Source organism: Scyliorhinus torazame, chromosome 18, assembly GCF_047496885.1.
Source record: "Scyliorhinus torazame isolate Kashiwa2021f chromosome 18, sScyTor2.1, whole genome shotgun sequence".
In the NCBI taxonomy this organism is placed as follows: Eukaryota; Metazoa; Chordata; class Chondrichthyes; order Carcharhiniformes; family Scyliorhinidae; genus Scyliorhinus; species Scyliorhinus torazame.
This window is the reverse complement of record NC_092724.1, coordinates 156,136,700-156,155,670: the sequence shown is the minus strand read 5'-3', so window position 1 is coordinate 156,155,670 and position 18,971 is coordinate 156,136,700. Positions and strand designations below refer to the sequence as shown.

General features: G+C 45.0%; 1 protein-coding gene across 7 annotated transcripts in view; it reads left to right on the top strand.

Annotated features, from left to right (window-relative positions):
- polg2 (polymerase (DNA directed), gamma 2, accessory subunit) overlaps window positions 1-18,971 on the top strand; it is a 217,192-nt gene that overhangs the window by 22,299 nt on the left and 175,922 nt on the right. For 6 of the 7 annotated variants that reach the window (XM_072483691.1, XM_072483690.1, XM_072483696.1 and 3 more), the window contains exons 3-8: window positions 6,262-6,391; window positions 7,427-7,532; window positions 8,489-8,662; window positions 10,285-10,425; window positions 14,051-14,131; window positions 16,369-16,469. In XM_072483691.1, the coding sequence (XP_072339792.1) occupies window positions 6,262-6,391; window positions 7,427-7,532; window positions 8,489-8,662; window positions 10,285-10,425; window positions 14,051-14,131; window positions 16,369-16,469 (733 nt within the window). The remainder of the gene's footprint in view (window positions 1-6,261; window positions 6,392-7,426; window positions 7,533-8,488; window positions 8,663-10,284; window positions 10,426-14,050; window positions 14,132-16,368; window positions 16,470-18,971) is intronic. The other variant, XM_072483694.1, reaches the window with a different exon arrangement.

Genomic DNA, 18,971 nt, shown 5'->3' with positions numbered 1-18,971 from the left:
ATTTGGGTGTAATTTGCTGGGCTCCCTGAGCACCTAACACACCTGTCCTCTCCCCCAAAGAACCGGCTCATCCTTGTCCCAGTCATGTGTGCCCGGTGCAGCACCTTAAACTGTATGAGGCTGAGCCTCGCGCACAAAGAGGAAGAGTTCACCCTCCCTAGGGCATCTGCCCACGTCCCCTCTTAGACCTCCTCTCCCAACTCCTCCTCCCACTTACCTTTCAACTCCACCACCGAGGCCTCCTCCTCCTCCTGCATCACCTGGTAAGTTTCCGAGATCTTCCCCACTCCAATCCCCCCCGAGAGCACCCTGTCCTGTACTGTGCGTGGCAGCAGCCGCGGGAATTCCACCACTTGCCGCCTGGCAAATGCCCTTACCTGTAAATATCTAAAGGTGTTCCCCGGGGGGAGCCCATGCTTCTCCTCCAGTTCACCCAGGCTCGCGAACTTGCCGTCCACAAACAGGTCCCCCAACCTTCTTATCCCTGCCCTGTGCCACCCCGAAAACCCTCCGTCTATTCTCCCTGGGACAAACCGGTGGTTCCCCCGTATTGGGGGCCACACCGAGGCCCCAACTCCCCCCCTGTGCCGCCTCCACTGTCCCCAGATTTTGAGGGTAGCCGCCACTACCGGGCTCGTGGTATACCTCATTGGCGGGAGCGGCAGCGGCGCCGTTGCCAGCGCCTCTTGACTCGTACCCTCACAAAATGCCGTCTCCAGCCTCTTCCATGCGTTCCCTTGTGCACCATCGCCGTATTGGTGGCCCAGTAGTACCCACAGAGGTTGGGCAGTGCCAGCCCCCCCCCCCCCCCCCCATCCATACTCCTCTCCAGGAACACCCTTCTCACCCTCGGAGTCCCTCGCGCCCACACAAACCCCGTTATGGTCCTGTTGACCCGCCTAAAGAAGGCCTTCAGGATAAACATGGGGAGGCACTGGAACAGGAACAAAAACCTTGGGAGCACCGTCATCTTAACTGACTGCACCCTACCCGCCAGGGACCGCGGCAACGCGTCCCACCTCTTGAACTCCTCCTCCATTTGCTCCACCAACGTCATGAAATTAAGTCTATGCAGGGCCCCCCAGCTCCTGGCCACCTGGAGCCCCCAAGTACCTGAAGCTCCTCTCCGCCCTTTTTAGTGGGAGCTCGCCAATCCCCCTCTCCTGGTCCCCTGGGTGAACCACGCACATCTCGCTCTTCCCCATGTTGAGCTTGTACTCTGAGAAATACCCGAACTCCCTGAGGATCCTCATTACCTCTGGCATTCCCCCCACCGGGTCCGCCACATATAGCAGCAAGTCGTCCGCATAGAGCGACATCCTCTGCTCTTCCCCAACCCCCTCCAGTTCCTCGACTCCCTCAGTGCCATAGCCAGGGGTTCAATCGCCAGTGCGAAGAGCAGGGGGGACAGGGAACACCCCTGCCTTGTCCCTCGATGCAACCGAAAGTACTCAGACCTCTTGTTCGTGGCCACACTCTCCATCGGACCTCGTACAACAGCCTAACCCACCTGACAAACCCCTCCCCAAACCCGAACCTCTTCAGCACCTCCCACAAGTACCCCCACTCTAGCTGCATCAACTATTATTTAACATACATTTATTTTCGAAATTGAGTTATTTCACATTCACATTACAAACCTCTTTTAATTTTGAGAAACCTAATTTTCTATTCTACTCTTTGCTCAAAATTAGGTAAATCAGGAAGTCAAAATAATCATAGAATCCCTACATTGCAGAAGAAGAAACTTAAAGACAACATATTTTGTTTACCTCTGGCAAAGCCAGCATTTGTGGCCCGTTCCTAATTGTCCTTCAGAAGGTGGTGGTGAGCTGCCACCTTGAGTCACTGCAGTCCATCTGTTGCAGGTATACTCAGTGCTATTGGAGGGAGCTCCAGGATTTTCAATCAGCAACAGCGAAGGAATGGCAATGTAGTTCCAAGTCAGGATGGTATGTGGCTTGGAGAAGTATTTGCAGATGCATTAACTGCCCTTGTCCTTCCAGGTGGCAGAGGTCACGGGTTTGGAAGGTGCTGTCCAAGGAGGTTTAGTGAATTGCCGCAGTGCATTGTTTACATGGTGCACACTGCTGCCATAGTACATCGGTGGTGGACAGAATGAAAGTTTAAAGTGGGCTGCTTTGTCATGGATGTTGTTGATCGATTTTGTTGTTTCAGCTGTACTCACAGGCAAGTGAAAAATATTCCATCACGTACCTCACTTGAACCTTTGTAAACGGTGGAGAGACTTTGGGAAGACATCGGGCCGGATTCTGTATCCAACAGGAGGTGACCAGGGGATGCGCCGTGGTGTCCCCGGGACCGGGGCGGTGTCCAGGCATGGACCGCCATTGCCACGGTCAACAATGCAGCCACCTTGCTGTGAACCCCACTGACTGCCCACCGAGGCCAGTAGTTGCGCAGAGTGACACTGGTCAAATGAGTGCACCCACTCCTGATCTCCCCCCACCTCCACCAACCCTTCCCGCCACCCCACCAACCGGAACCACTCCCTCCGCCCCACCAACCACCCCGTCCCCATCCACAACTGGATGCCACCTGCCGGCGGGGCATCATACGACCGATCCAAGGGCAACACCCAAGGTACACCCTACAGGAGGGAGCTAGACAGGGGCCGCAAAACGTACCTCCGGAGTGGGGAGCGCCAGCCACCGATACCCTGCCAGCAGGGATGGGTGCTTGGGCCACAAGGCGGGTGTGGGATGGGGGTGGGAGAGGGAGGGGGGAGCGAATGGGACATGCGGGGGCAGGAGCTGCAATGCAGGCCAGGGCCATCATGTTGGACCGGTCTTTCACCTCATTGGACTTTGGAATCCAACCAGGAATGGTTATTGAATCCTAGCCGCCGCAGCACCGGCGAATGCACTGAGGCTGTACTAGCAGGAGCTGCTCTGGGAGGAACCTGCAGGAGCAGAGTCTGTCCCAGAGGAACAGGAGCCATGAGGATGGAGAGCCCACCGCCCAACAGGTTAAGGAGGGGGTGGAAAGGAGGTGCTGCATCAGGTTTTGTGAACTGGCATGCCTGCCATTCGGGGCCCTGCTCGACCGGGCATGCCGTCGAAGACTCCGGCTGAGCAGCGGGACAGACATATCTGTCGCATTATGGCGCATCTGGAATTGTGAAGGTATGGGAGAAGGGCACCCTCTCCCGGTGGCCGTCAACGTGACTGTCGCCCTGAACATTTACTCCACAGGGTCCTTCCAGGTGCTGATTGGTACCTCTTTGGGATCTCTCAGACCTTGATGCACAGGTGCATCTGCGCCGTAACAGAGGGCCTGTGTGCCCGGTCGACAAAATATATAAAATTCAATGTGGACCGAGCCCACCAGGATGCCTGGGCAGTGGGGTTCGCCGCAATCGCTGAGACGCCCCAGGTCCGGAGGGTGATCGATGGGATGCATATTCCCCCTATGAGCAGTGGCTTATGATGGACCGGTCTTCACAAGCCGAAAAGGGATTAAGGGTTATGGTGTTCGGGCCAGAAAGTGGAGCTGAGTCCACAAAAGATCAGCCATGATCTCATTGAATGGCGGAGCAGGCTCGAGGGGCCAGATGGCCTACTCCTGCACCTAGTTCTTATGTTCTTATGAAAAGAGCTCCACTCTGAATATGCAGCGTGTGTGACCATGAGCTGCACATTATGCACGTTTGTGGCGAATACTCTGAAGAGTTATGAATGGTACTGAACATTATACAATCAGCAGAGAAACCTTCCCACTTTTTTTTAATAAATTGTTTTTTTTACTAATTAAGGGGCAATTTAGCATGGCCAATATACCTAACCTGCACATCTTTTGGGTTGGTGAGTGGGGGGGGGTGAAACCCACGCAGACACGGGGAGAATGTGCAAACTCCACACGGACTGTGACCTAGGGCCGTGATTTGAACCCGGGTCCTCAGCGCCATAGTCCCAGTTCTAACCACTGTGCTGCCCTCTCCCCACTCCTAACCTTATGATGGGAGGCCATTAATGAAGCAGCTGAAGGTGATTGGGCCTAAGGCACTACCCTCAGGAGCAATGATAGCCTGGAACTGTGACGTTTGACCTCCAGCAACCGCAGCCATCTTCCTTTCTGCTGGGCATGAACCATAGAACCCCTGCAGTGCAGAAGGAGGCCATTTTGCCCTTCGTGTCTGCACCGAACCTCCGAAAAAGCTCCCTACCCAAGCCCAATTCCCTGCCCTACCCATGTAATGGCATCTAACCTTTAGGACACGGGGCAATTTATTGTGGCCAATCCACCTAACCTGTATATCTTTGGACTGTGGGAGGAAACAGGAGCACCCAGAGGAAACCCATGCAGACACGGAGGGAGTGTGCAAAGTCCAAACACGTGCAGGTTAGGCGGATTAGACATGCTAAATTGCCCTTAGTGTCCAAAAGGTTAGGCGGGCTTATTGGCTACGGGGGTAGGGTGGAATGAGGGCTTAAAGTGGGTCGATGGGCCAAATGGCCTCCTTCTGCACTATGTTCTATGTTGCACACAGTCACCCAAGGTCAAAATCGAACCCGGGTCCCTGGTGCTCCAAGGGAGCAATGCTTACCGCTGTGCCACCGTGCCGCCCATGGGCATAGGGTCAACATTTGCAGAATCAGGGAGGCACAGAATCTGCCTGCTCCTCACGCCGCAGTCCTCACAGCACCTCAAATGGCTACATCGAAATATTGCGACACACATGGAATTCTTTCTCTTCCCCGCCCCCCTCCCTTCCACAAGCTCTGCCAGTGCAACTGCAACCCACAAGACGGACAAAAATAATAGGTCCAGTGGCGCAAAACCCACTCGCATGCACAGGCGTATGTGGCCAAATGCACTGCACACTCGCGCGCTCAGAAGAGCCATCCAAGTCAGAAGATCAGCCTATTTCTTAAAAAGCTTGTGTTAAAATAGCTACTTTTTCATCAGAAAAAAGTCACTGCAGCATCACTTCGGTCTCCGTGCCTTAATGGCCATTTGGATCCCACACTAAATGTTTCCGGGAACTGCAAGCTGGTATTGAAGAGTTTGTTTAAAGACTGAACTGATGGAAAGAATCTGACTCACCCGCCCCTTGTCTAATCCAGACATATTTGTCTATACAGGGGTCAATACAGCACAACAAACTAAGATTTGTTTCAATTACTCTCCTGGGTGGTGACCTGTTGAAGTTGGTGCTACAAAGTACAGGGCAAGGATCTCGGGTTCTACCCTCAGCTTGTGGAAAGTTAGCGAAGGCAGTGGGTTTACAAAAAAATTTAACGGCTGCGTTTAATGACACCATCTGGCATAATCAAACTAGGTTACTCTTTGCACTGTCAGTGTGTGGGAGGAACATCATCCAACACTGCGATGGAATCTGTGATATGATGCTGTCGCAATAACGAGATCGCCAGCAAGTGGGGAGTTCTCTCCTGTATCAATTTTGCTGGAATCCATGATGCTCAAATGCTACCTTGCTGTCAAGAGCAATCACTGTCACCTCACCCTTTAGGATTAGCTCTTTTATCCATGTTTGGGTCAAGGTTGCAATGAAGTCGGGAGCTGAGTGACCCTGATGGAACCCAAACCAAACATCAGTGTGCAGGTTATTGCTGAGTAAGTGCCATTTGATAGCACTGTCGATGACTGTTTCCATCACTTTTCTGATGACCAAGAGTAGATTGATAGGGCAGTTATTCACTGGATTGAATTTGCTCTGCGTTTTGGGGGCTGACATAACTGGGTAATTTTTCATATTGTTGGGTCGCTGTCAGTCTTGTTGCTATACTGGAACAGCTTGGTTATGGGTGCGACTAGTCCAGAGCTCAAGTCTTCAGTGATATTGTCAACACCCATAATCTTTTGCAACATTCAGTGACTTCACATAAACCTAATCCTAACAACGTATGCTTCTATTCTTTTCTCCCCCTATCTTTACCTACCCTTAAATGCATCTATGCTATTCTGGAATGGGTGTAAACATGGGCATGAATACAAGGAATGCAGGAGAACCAGACATGTAATTGGCAAAAAAGATTTTGGGGTGCATATTTGTACTTTGGGAGTGGTTGGTAGTTGATTTGGGTTAAGGCTGCTGAGTTAAGACGGGTATTGGGATATCTGTGCACAAAATGTAATTAACTTCTTTCTTGTCTGAAATGCAAGTATTCAAAGCTAAAGCTAGCCATGAGTTGAGAGGTTTTATCTCTAGGATCTTATCATAGATAATGTGACTTTTTTGAAGTCTGAAACATGCCTATTTCTTATGATCTTCTGCAGGAGCTATTCAAGAATATACTAGGTCTTTGAACCTCGTGAACAGGAAGTTACCTTTTGGTTTGGCTGAGATCGGGGTGTGTTATCAGCCCTTTCCTACTGGTAAATACCCAACAGTATGCAACGCGGTAAGGTGAGAGACTCCATTTGACTTGTATTAAATTTGTGTGCAGTAAGTAATTAATAAACTGTAAAATGTCATTACTTAACACAACCTAAAGCAACATTTTGATTTTAAAAGAAAGCCACACGATGATTAAATCTGTGTTTACCCCCTCCATTGCTGCCACACACTTACAATAGATTGGATCTCAAAACACAGCAATTGTCATGATGTACATTTTACATGGATTTGCCATTATATCCCAACTTTCATATTCTGTGCTTCTTGCCCTACAGACAATACTTTATAACCTTAACCAATTGAGTTGCTGCTTCTAATAATGTATGTAACCTCCTAAATCTCCTCTTCTACAGCACAGCTTTTTCAGTTCACAAAGTATTTTTTTAACCAGCTTTAAGGGCAGCATGGTGGCACAGTGGTTAGCACAGCTGCCACATAGTGTCAGGGACCCAGGTTCGATTCCAGCCTTGGGTGACTGGAGTTTGCATGTCCTCTCTGTTTCTGAGTGAGTTTCCTCTGGGTGGTCCGGCCACGCTAAAAATTGCCTCTGTCCAGGGATGTGAAGGATAGATTACGGGGATTAGGGGGGGGGGGGGGGGGGGGGGGGGGGACCTGGGTGAGTGCTCATTCGGAGGTTCGGTGCAGACTTGATGGGCATAATGACCTCCTGCACTATAGGGATTCTATGATCAACTTACAGTTACTGATACTAAATTCATCTGTCACCACTTATCTATGGCCTCCGACAACTTCCTTTGGCCTTCAGAATTATACACTATTGCCTTCCATTTTAGTGCCGTGTGCGAAAGTTAATGAGCCAATTCAGTTGATTATTTAGTTGTCTGAATTCACTGCTTTAAAGAAAAATATCCTGCTGTCTCTCCTTTTACAACAAAAAATGCAGCATTTGGGAAAGGGGAAGGAAGATAAGGAGAAAGATGAGGTGTTAAGAAAAAAGTTAGTTCAATGGAAGAGCTGTAACGTAAAGTTCAAGCTAATTACTCTTGTTACTCTGTAACAGTTTTAATCTCCATTACGTTAAAGAACAGGAGAACTGGACATGGCATCCCTGGTATGGTTTAGCTCTCCTCGAACTTCAAGCCAATGGCTAGACTACTGGGTACGCCAGAGGTTACTGTGGTGGAGGAAGGTAAGAACTGTTGATTTATGGAACACTATTCACTATAGATTGCCATTCACGTAATTGCATAGCAGTAATGAAAAATCACGTAGTACAGTATTTTACGGTACCGTTCAGTTACAGGAATGACTGGCCAAATATAACTAGCATTCTTCCATCTGGGTAAGATAGGCATGAAGTAAATCAAATCCATTGAGGATAGGCTTCATAGGTACACATTTGCTGATGGCTAAAGAGATAAATCCATGAGAAGCAAATTCTGTCACCAGTACTGCATGTGCAGTGGTTCTCGGGTCATTTTCAATGTTGGTGCTTGTTGCCAAGCTGCACAAGTCACTGATCGTCATGGTTGTGCACACTGGCCCATAACATGATACCTCCATTTGTCTCTGTCGTCTGTTAGTCTCCCAGGCATGAGAATCAATGAATAGTGTGTTCATGTCATGCTTGCAAGCATCCTTGAATGGAGCTTTGGGCATCCTACTGGCTTAGATTACCTTGCCATACAGAAAGTTCTTTGGTATTCTTCCATCCTGTGAACTTACCTGACCCAACAAAGTTGCCCCTGCTTTGAGTATGAACATATTTGGGCGCTTTGCCTTTGAGAGGATTGCTGCATTTGTGATTTTATCCTTCAATCAGATCATTCTTCATAGTGGCACCTTTAACCACAGCGTATGTTGCAACACTGACCACTCGCTTGTCTGCAACAATGTGAAGGCACAAACCTGAAAGTTGGTCAAACAGGAAATTCAACATTTTAAATTCTATACAGGTTAGCATCTTCATGTAAGCAAAATGGGCTCCATCCATATTGTGCTCATTGTCATGCGCTGACTCAATTTCTGTTCCGTGGTTACTTGTCTTTGTATTGGGGAAAGAAGTGGGGAAGAGAATAGCTAGATTGTTAATTGTTTTCTACTATTTTCCCGTGTTTTATTGAGCATTATTTGATTTTTTTATAGTTTGCCAAAAATCCATCCAGTTTTACAGCCGGTGATTTCCAGGATATTGACGGAACTAAAGGAAGCGCACTGTATTTCAATTTTCCATGGGGGAAGGAACCAATTGAGAAGCTGCTAAATCTGGGAGACAAGGAACTTGTGCTTGAGCACCATGGAAATAAAACCAACTTAAAAGTACAAACACAATTTTGTTTATTTGCAATGTAAATAACAAATGTGAGGTAATGCATTTTGGAAGGTCTAATGCAGGTAGGGAATATACAGTGAATGTTAGAACCCTCAAGAGTATTGAAAGTCAAAGAGATCTAGGAGTACAGGTCCACAGGTCATTGAAAGGGGCAACACAGGTGGAGAAGGTAGTCAAGAAGGCATACGGCATGCTTGCCTTCATTGGCCGTGGCATTGAGTATAAGAATTGGCAAGTCATGTTTCAGCTGTATAGAACCTTAGTTAGGCCACACTTGGAGTATAGTGTTCAATTCTGGTCGCCACACTACCAGAAGGATGTGGAGGCTTTAGAGAGGGTGCAGAAGAGATTTACCAGAATGTTGCCTGGTATGGAGGGCATTAGCTATGAGGAGCGGTTGAATAAACTCGGTTTGTTCTCACTGGAACGAAGGAGGTTGAGGGGAGACCTGATAGAGGTATACAAAATTATGAGGGGCATAGACAGAGTGGATAGTCAGAGGCTTTTCCCCAGGGTAGAGGGGTCAATTACTAGGGGGCATAGGTTTAAGGTGAGAGGGGCAGGGTTTAGAGTAGATGTACGAGGCAAGTCTTTTACGCAGAGGGTAGTGGGTGCCTGGAACTCGCTACCGGAGGAGGTGATGGAAGCAGGGACGGTAGTGACATTTAAGGGGCATCTTGACAAATACATGAATAGGATGGGAATAGAGGGATACGGACCCAGGAAGTGTAGAAGATTGTAGTTTAGTCGGGCAGCATGGTTGGCACGGGCTTGGAGGGCCGAAGGGCCTGTTCCTGTGCTGTACATTTCTTTGTTCTTTGTTTGTAAATGGTACAATTAAAGAATGCTAATTTCTATACAGAATATCTTCAGATTTTCAAAATAGTTGTCTAAAATGGCTGTTGTAGTTTTAAAATTGGATATATTTCCATTATTGACGATTCTCAATTTTGAAATTAGTTGATCTCACCAAGAGTAGCAGTTACTATGAGTTAAAGAGCAATAAACAAAGTTTGCTCTTTTGATTTTGCTGAGAAGCTCGAACTGGAAGCTGCATGTGTGTGAATCACAAATAAGAACATAATTTGGTTGCTGTGCAGCTCATATGAACCGTGGTAATTAAAGTAATCTTGATTATGAAGCTTTGCACACCTTGGATCAATTGGTGGCACATTAACCTTTGAGTCAAGGGGATAGCCCCATCCCGTGATTTAAGCATATAATCTAGGTTACCAGATCAGTGCCGTACTGATGGAATATTGTACTGTCAGAAAGAACCCATGGCACTTGGAGCAGTAAGTTCTTCTTGTATTACGACTAGCATTGCAATTTAAACTAACACCAATAAAAAAAGTTAACTAGTTATTCATTTACATTGTTGTTTATGGGGCTTTGCAGTGCACAAATTGCTTGCCATATTTACCCATGTAATCATAACTACATCAGGTACTTTCCAAGTGAAATGTTTTGGGATATTCGAGACATATGATAAAGCACCAAGTGAATGGAAGTTCTTTTCTTTAACAATGGCAAGAATGAATTATTTAAAAAAGAGGGGAGAAAATGCCTGATAAACACATCCCTGCTTATCAGAATAATTTCTCAAAAGGGTCGAGATGGGAGGAAGACTGTTGTCCCACATGTTGTGTCAGTTAGTGGGAATCTGGATCGAGGAGTGATGGCTTTTTTGTTTGATTCACTGCAACTCACTGAGAAACTTGATTCAAAACTGAGAGACAACCAAAAAAAGGTATGTTTTGTGCCAAATATTTTGTATTAAAGTAAGATGCTGGATTTGTTTCTCATCAATTTTTATATGGAAAACGGAGAAACTTGAACAAGTTTCTATGAAAGATTTTATGAAAATGACAACTGTATGCAACTTCTGTACTAAATTGGAGCATTTCTTTCATCCTTTTTTAGGGAATTTATTGAGTTTTTATATCCAACAAATTATACATTATCAGAAAAAAACATGCAAAGACCTTGTATTTCAAGCGAGCATCTTCATATCAACAACTGTGGTCGTGACCCCCCCCCCCCCCCCCCCCCCCCCCACCTTTATCCGGCATACATATTTTATCCGTGCTGCCCTTATGGTTCATCCCCCACCATTTACCCTGCTGGTTATATCTTCAAAAATCTGTAGTTGATTTGTCAAACATGATTTCTTTTTCATATTGTGATTTTCTGATTGCCCTAATAATAGCTTTCAGTACTTCCAAATCAGGCTAACCAGCCTTTGTTTTCCTTGTTTTCTCTCTCTTGTCTCCTTTGTAAAATGATGGTGTTATATTTGCTACCTTTGTAAAGTTACATTTTCCTTTTTTTTTTCAAAATATGTTTATTCAAAGTTTTTCCAGCAAAGATTTTCAACCAATTTAACCCCCCCCCCCAACCTGTAACAGAAAAGAGAAAGAACAGAACAGAACATAAACATATCAATCAAACATACTACAGAACTTATACAATGGGTTTCTCCTGCACATAATAACCCTCCCATATGCTTTTTTACAAGTACCCCTAGGGAAAAACCCCTCCCCGCCCGCCCAAATTACCCCCCCCCCACCGAAAGAAACACCCCCCCCTCCCTCCCAGGGTTGCTGCTGCTGCTGACCGACCTCATTCTAACGCTCCGCGAGATAGTCTAGGAATGGTTGCCACCGCCTGAAGAACCCCTGTGCAGACCCTCTCACGGCAAACTTTATGCTCTCCAGCTTAATGAACCCTGCCATGTCATTTATCCAGGCTTCCACACTGGGCGGCTTCACGTCCTTCCACATGAGCAAGATCCTCCGCCGGGCTAACAGGAACGCAAAGGCCAGAATACCTGCCTCTTTCGCGCCTGCACTCCCGGCTCATCCGCCACCCCAAATAATGCCAGCCCCCAACTTGGCTTGACCTGGACTTTCACCACCTTGGACATAGTCTTCGCAAAACCCCTCCAGAACCCATCTAGTGCCGGGCACGACCAGAACATGTGGCCATGATTCGCCGGGCTTCCCGAGCACCTCCCGCCACCACCGGACTCGTGTACCTTGTCGGCGAGAGCGGCAGCGGTGCCGTCACCAGCGCCCTCAGGCTTAAAGTTACATTTTCAATACTACCAAAAATTATAGTACCTGTGGAACCTTGTTCATTCATTGTTTTGAATTGAAGTGTGCATTTCGGATGTCACACGATGTTTTGCTTATTTCAATAACATTTCTTCCACTTGATTGGATGAGATAGGAATTAACTCTGATTCACATTTATTCAAGCAGCCTGCTGAATCTTTCATACAGAAGGCAAAACAATCGAATTGCTGAATCGCTATTAATTTTTAAAATATTGATCCCAACTTACTATGCCAACATAAATAAAATAGAATAAGTTATTGGTTTAGAGGAAAATTGGAAAATACAGTTTAACAATCGTAAAATTATCCAACTTCTGTTGTAAACATGTCCTTCAAATCTTCCTCCTGCACCCATCATCCAGGTTTGGGCTTTCGAGGCTGTGGCTTACCCTACCCTTTCAGGACTTGTTTCTGGCTGTCAACATAGCTTCCCAGGTCCACCTGGGGAAGATTAAGTGTGCCATCCGAGGGTCTGAGGAAGGCATCCTAGATACATGGGGGCAGTTTGTCGGCCTGTTCCAAAACCTGTTTGAGGCAAGCAACGAGGAGTAAGATAGGAAAATGGGAAAGAGAGGAAGAAAAAGAGGGAAGACAAGGAAAAAACCAAGATAGAAGGGGAAACCAAAGGAATGCGTGCAACCCGGGGGGAGGGAAGGGGGGGAGGGAGGAGAAGGAGGAAAGGCTGGAAAGTCACAAAAAAAGGGGGGGGGGGGGGGGGAGGAGAAGGAGGAAAGGCTGGAAAGTCACAAAAAGGAGAGAGAGGGGGGGCCCTCCACGACCACAAAGCAAACGCAGCCAAAGTCAATGGGGGGGGGGGGGGGAGAAAAGGGAGGGGTGGGGAGGAAAGGGGGCAGACGCAATGGGGGGAGGGGATGGAAGCAGCACGGTAGCATTGTGGATAGCACAATTGCTTCACAGCTCCAGGGTCCCAGGTTCGATTCCCGGCTTGGGTCACTGTCTGTGTGGAGTCTGCACATTCTCCCCGTGTGTGCGTGGGTTTCCTCCGGGTACTCCGGTTTCCTCCCACAGTCCAAAGATGTGCAGGGTAGGTGGATTGGCCATGCTAAATTGCCCTTAGTGTTGGGTGGGGCTACTGTGTTATGGGGATAGGATGGAGGTGTGGACCTTGATAGGGTGCTCTTTCCAAGAGCCGGTGCAGACTCGATGGGCCGAATGGCCTCCTGCACTGTAATTTCTATGATTCTATGGAAGGGACCATAGGCTGAGCCAGATGGTGGCAAAATGTATATAAGTTAATTAAAGGAAGGACAGGATAAACCTTTCTGTACAATAAAGTGAATGAACACGATAAAAAAAATGTATGTAACTGTTTATAAATGTGGAAAATGGCAATAAAAAGATTTTTTTTAAAACATCGCTTCCCGGAGGGCGGCACAGTAGCACAGTGGTTAGCACTGTTGCTTCACAGCGTCAGGGTCCCAGGCACGATTCCTGGCTTGGTCACTGTCTATGTGGAGTCTGCATATTCTCTCCGTGTCTGTGTGGGTTTCCTCCGGGTGCTCCGGTTTCCTCCCACAAGTCCCGAATTTGGATTTTGTTTATTGTCACGTGTACCGCGGTACAGCGAAAAGTATTTTTCTGCGAGCAGCAATTATTATTATTATTTGCCTCATTCCGCTGTACGTTCTCAATCTACACGTGCTCCTTGATACTGTTTCTGATGGTCAGCCCTTTTTCGCATTGTATTTCTGACCGGAAGCTAATTTTAGTACTGTTCTTTAATATCGTATTTGTCAATTGTATGCATGCATACCTTCCCTGAATCAGTTATCTCTCTGCAATTTTGGGGATGGTTTCACCTCATATCAGTGCTGCCTTCAGTGTGTGCCTTAACAATTGGTGATACTTAGACAGACATTATAACTAATGTATATATTTTAGTTGTCAGCGATATTACAGACTTGATAGTAAAACCACAAAACCGCTACGTGACAGGAACTAGTAGAGAGGATGCATTTGTTGCAGCTAAATTTAACGAGTATATTGCTGAATTGTACAAAAACAGGTGCGCACTGAAGGCAGTTTCCAAAATAGTAAACAGGATAGTTTTCTTTAGCAGCTCAGCATGTACCAGTTTTTGATTGTTTGTAAATTGGGCTTTATTTTCCCTTGCCAATAATTATACTAATACTATTCAGTAATTTAATTTAATGAATCAGTTTGGTAATTTTTGAGCCTGTTTATTCTTTACTTTGAAAATATCTGAAATTAATATTCATGTCTGCTGCATTTTTAGGTGCTAAAGCTCCACCCAAGTTTAGCTCCGGTTAAAGTGGGTTTGGAAATGGGCAAAGGACCTACAGTTGAGTTACGCCAGGTGTGTATTTTGTGAAGAACTCCAAAAGCCATGTAAATACGCCACTGATCAAATTGTGCTCCCTGATGTTTCAAATTTCATTACTTGCTTTTGTTCAAACAAGCTGCAGTCACATTGCCCTACAACAGCTGTTTAAGTTGTTCTGAATTTTATAATTATGTTTGAAACCGTACAACATATTTGTTCAGCACTAAAGCTTTCGTCTGTGAGGACCTTCTAACAAATGAGCTTTTGGATCCTGAATGCTTTTTTTTGCCATTCTTACAGCTTGTGGACTACATGTTGTACCAAGAAATGGCTTACAAAATAAACAAGAATATTTCTCAACAAAAATAATTACTCAGTCAATTAACTAATTGTAAAGGTAGTCCAGGAGATTTTTTTAAATTTTTGTACTGTAAATGGTCTTTGAAAATCATTAATTTAGTTTAGACATTGCAAATAAAATAAATCTTCTCAAAAGTGCGTTGAAAATATAACTGCCAAATATTGCCACTTTGCAAACTCACTAAGAAACACTTTATAATTTTAAATTTAAATCCCTATGATGGATTGGTCATATGAAATTTGTAGTAAGTGAAAATGTTGTAAAGCAGTACACTGTGATAAAGGCACAACAATCTAGTTCAAGGTTAAGACTGTTTTACAAACAACCCAAGCCCAACTCAGCATTTGCAATTTTAACAGCTGTCGGAAAATGGCATGTTGTGAAGAAAGATGTGGCTGGAAACCAAACTTGCTAATTTAATGCAAGTTTTACATTTGTATAAAAATCTAAAAGTGCCATACCAGAAGACATTCCCCACTGGAAGCGTGGAAAATATTGTTAGGATGTTTTCCTTAAGGCTATGAAAGCACATCTGTAGGTTGATTTTTCTATTCCCACTCCCAAAATAAATCGTATCCAGTAGCAAACCAGCTGAGTTGCTTTTGCAGTTACTCGTGGTCAGAACTGAACTGCAAGATGACAATATAAACAGAAGACAATAAACTTGAGACTGGTTGCAAGAGGTGCCCAAAGTACAGGCTGACATTTGAGCAAAGGTTTCTTCAGTGACCCAATGGTAAATGCCAAGGCAAGTATAACCTGAGCTATTAGTTAATGCTAGTTCAGGAAACATTAAGTTCATGATAGTAACCATTGTTTTTATGTCCACTCGCAAGATTAATTAGAAACATCAGAATGTCCATTCATGATCATGGTCCTGTGTCTTTTTCTCGAAAGTGCATGTATGTATGTGAATGCCAGGTGACAGAATGCCCAATTCAACTGTGATTTTTTTATTTATTTTACAGTTAATTGACCCTTTCTATGCAAATTTGTATAAGAAGATTGGCAGATTGTATAAAGTACAGGTTGCTAGTGATACATGTGGATAATTATCTCAGTAAAGGTTAGTGCTACCATTGCAACAACAAAGAAAAACTTGGAGGGAGGATGCAGAACAAAAAAATCAACAACCTAAAATAGTTTCGGAGAAACCAATTGTGTGTAAACTTTAAAACCCCATTGGAGTCTTATACACTTCGAGAAGTACACAAAAAATGTGTTCTATATATTTAACTATATGTGTGAGTGCTTTTATATAGGTATGTCTAATAGCTTCCACACATTTTCTATTATCATTTAGAATTTTTGTTCTATCTCTTTAGCTAAAGTTAAAACATCAGCAAATCAGAACTATAACGCTAGGAAATCTCAGACCAAAAACAACTAAGTGACTAGAAAATTGTCAAGGAGTAAGGAATCATGAACACAGCCAATTCTGAGTGACCACTGGAGAACCTACTAAACATTTTCTTTGATGCACATTCATTTTTTTAAATTCTGCAACTAGAGCTTTAAGAATGGGTGAACAGTCCTGTGATGGATTTCTATTATGTTTGGTACAGAATTTTAAAATAATTTATTCTTAAATGGTTGTATGTTGATGAATCTAAACAGCTGCAGTGTACAACTAGTCTTAAACTTTTTTTAAATGAAATACAAATTGTTCTACGCACACACATGAGATTTCAAGAGGATGGTTACCATTTTGGGTAGTTTTTATTTTTTCATCATAACTAGAAGGGCAGTTCTATTACAGGACTAAATGAAAGAAACTGGGGAAGGGAGAACAGCCATTGTCCCATCTCTAGTAATCTGTATTTTCTATTCCTACTTGCCCATGTATTTATAGTATTTTCTTATTTTTGATGTTCAGTTTTTCTAGTTTGCCTTTCATTCTTTTTCTTAGGTATGTGAGGGGCTATTCCGTGGGATGTTAGAGAAAAGAATCACAGTGTGGCCTGGCTATTTGGAAACCATGCACACGTCATTGGAGCATCTAATCATGAAGTAAGAAACAATTGTTTCCCATTACAATTGAATGGGTGGTTTTGAGGAGTTCTTTAACTTAATTTAATTTTTAGTTGTTTGTGGGAAATGAGGGTCGCTGCCAAGGCCAGGATTTGTTGTCCATCCCTAATATCCCTTGAGATATTATGCTCGAGGAGCAGCACGGTAGCACAGTGGGTACGCACTGTTGCTTCACAGCGCCAGGGTCCCAGGTTCGATTCCCGGCTTGGGTCACTCTGCGGAGTCTGTGTGAGTTCTCCCTGTGTCTACGTGGGTTCTCTCCCGAGTGCTCCGGTTTTCTCCCACAAGTCCCGAAAGCCGTGTATTTTGGACATTCTGAATTCTCCCTCTGTACCCAAACAGGCGCTGGAATAAATGAAAATCGCTTATTGTCACAAGTAGGCTTCAAATGAAGTTACTGTGAAAAGCCCCTAGTTGCCACATCCCCGGAGCCTGTTCGGGGAGGCTGGTACGGGATTTGAACCATGCTTCTGGCCTGCCTGGGTCTGCTTTAAAAGCCAGCTATTTAGCCCAGTGTGCTAAACCAGCCCCTGAATGAGGCGACATGGGGCTTTTCACAGTAACTTCATTGCAGTGTTAATGTAAGCCTACTTGTGACAATAAAGATTATTATAAAGAAGGTGGTGGTGAGCTTCATCCCTGCAGTCCATGTGGTTTTAAGTACACCAGAGTGCTGTTAGAAAAAGGCGACTAAAGGAAGGTTAATATCATTCCATGTTATGATGCTTGTGACTTGAAGGGAGCTTGTAGGTAATGGTGCTTTCGTGTCTTCTGTCCTTGACTTTTTAGGTGACAGAAATTGCAGGTTTGGAAATTGCAGTTGAAGGAGCCTTGGCAAGTTTACAGTGCATCTTGTTGATGATGCATACTTCTGCCAGTGGTGGAGGGAGTGAATGCTCAATGTAGTGAATGGGGTACTGATCTAGCGGACTGTTTTATCTTCGATGGTGCTGAGCTTCTTGAGTGTTGGAGCTGCATTCATCCAAGCAAGTCATGAATTTTCAATCACACTCTTGACTTAGCCATGTAGATGATGAACAGGCTTTGGAAAGTCAAGGTGAGTTACTTACTGCAGAATTCTGACTTGCTCTGTAGCCACAGTCCATCCAGTTACATTTCTAGTCAGTGGTGACCTCCACCACTCCCGCTGTCTCCGCATTGGTAATGCTGTTGAACATCCAGGGGCGATGGATAGATTATCTCTTGTTGGAGATGGTCATTGCCCTGCACTTGAATCGTGAATCTTACTTGCCACTCATCAGCTAAGCCTGAAAATTAAATTTAAAAATTCCAATTAAGGGGCAATTTAGCGTGGGCAATCCACCTATCCTGCACATCTTTGGGTTGTGGGGGTGCAAACCACTGCACCACCGTGCTGTCCTGGCTAAGCCTGAAACTTGCCTGAAGTCTTGCTGCATGCAGGAATGGAGTGATTCAGGATCTGATAATTCGCAAATAGTACTGCACCCGGACCTTGTGAAGGAGGAAAGGTCATTGATGAAGCAGCAGGCAACTCTCTTTGGCTTGAGATTCTAACCTGAGAAACTACTGCAGCAATATCCTGGAACAGAGATGATTATCAATTTAGAGTTTTCCTTCTGATTCCAATTTTGCTAGAGTTCCTTGGTGCTTTTACTCTGCCAAATGCTGTCCGCATTCTTCACTTCTCTTCCATGTTCAGATCAAGGCTGCAATGAGCCAAGTGACTGTTGTGGAATCTGAACTGAGCATTGTTTATTGATGTATAAGTGTTGCTTGATAGTATTCTCAGCGGCATCTCCCGTCGCTATGCTGATGATTGAGATTAGACTGATGGGACAGTAAATGACCAGATTGCATTTGTCCCTCTTTTATGGACAGCATATACCCGTGCAATATTTTACATTGACTGGTAGATGCTGTAGATCTGATGGTGTTGTAGCTCTACCAGAGCAGCTTTGCACTAGTTCTGGAGCATTAATCTTGGTATGAAAGCCAGAATATTGTCAGGGTCCTTTAGCAGTTTATTGATGGAATGAATCGAATTGGCTGAAGATTAGCATTGTGATGCTGGGAACTTTGGGAGGAGGCAGAAATGTATCATCCACTCAGCACTTTTGACTGAAGGTGATTGCAAATTGTTCAACCATGTCTTTTACTGGGCTCCCCATCATTGAAGAGGCATAGAGGGCGGCATGTGGCGCAGTGGTTAGCACTGGGACTACGCGCTGAGGACAAAGGTTTTAATCCCGGCTCTGGGTCACTGTCCGTGTGGAGTTTGCACATTCTCCCCATGTCTGTGTGGGTTTCACCCCTACAACCCAAAGATGTGCAGGTTAGATGGATTGGCCACACTAAATTGCTCCTTAATTGGGGGGGGGGGGAAATAATTGGGTGCTCTTTAAAAAAAAAAAAAATTAATTTTAATTTTAAATTGAAGAGGCATAGTTAATTGATTCCACTTTTTTTTTAAAGTGTTTATTGAGATTTTACATTTTATAA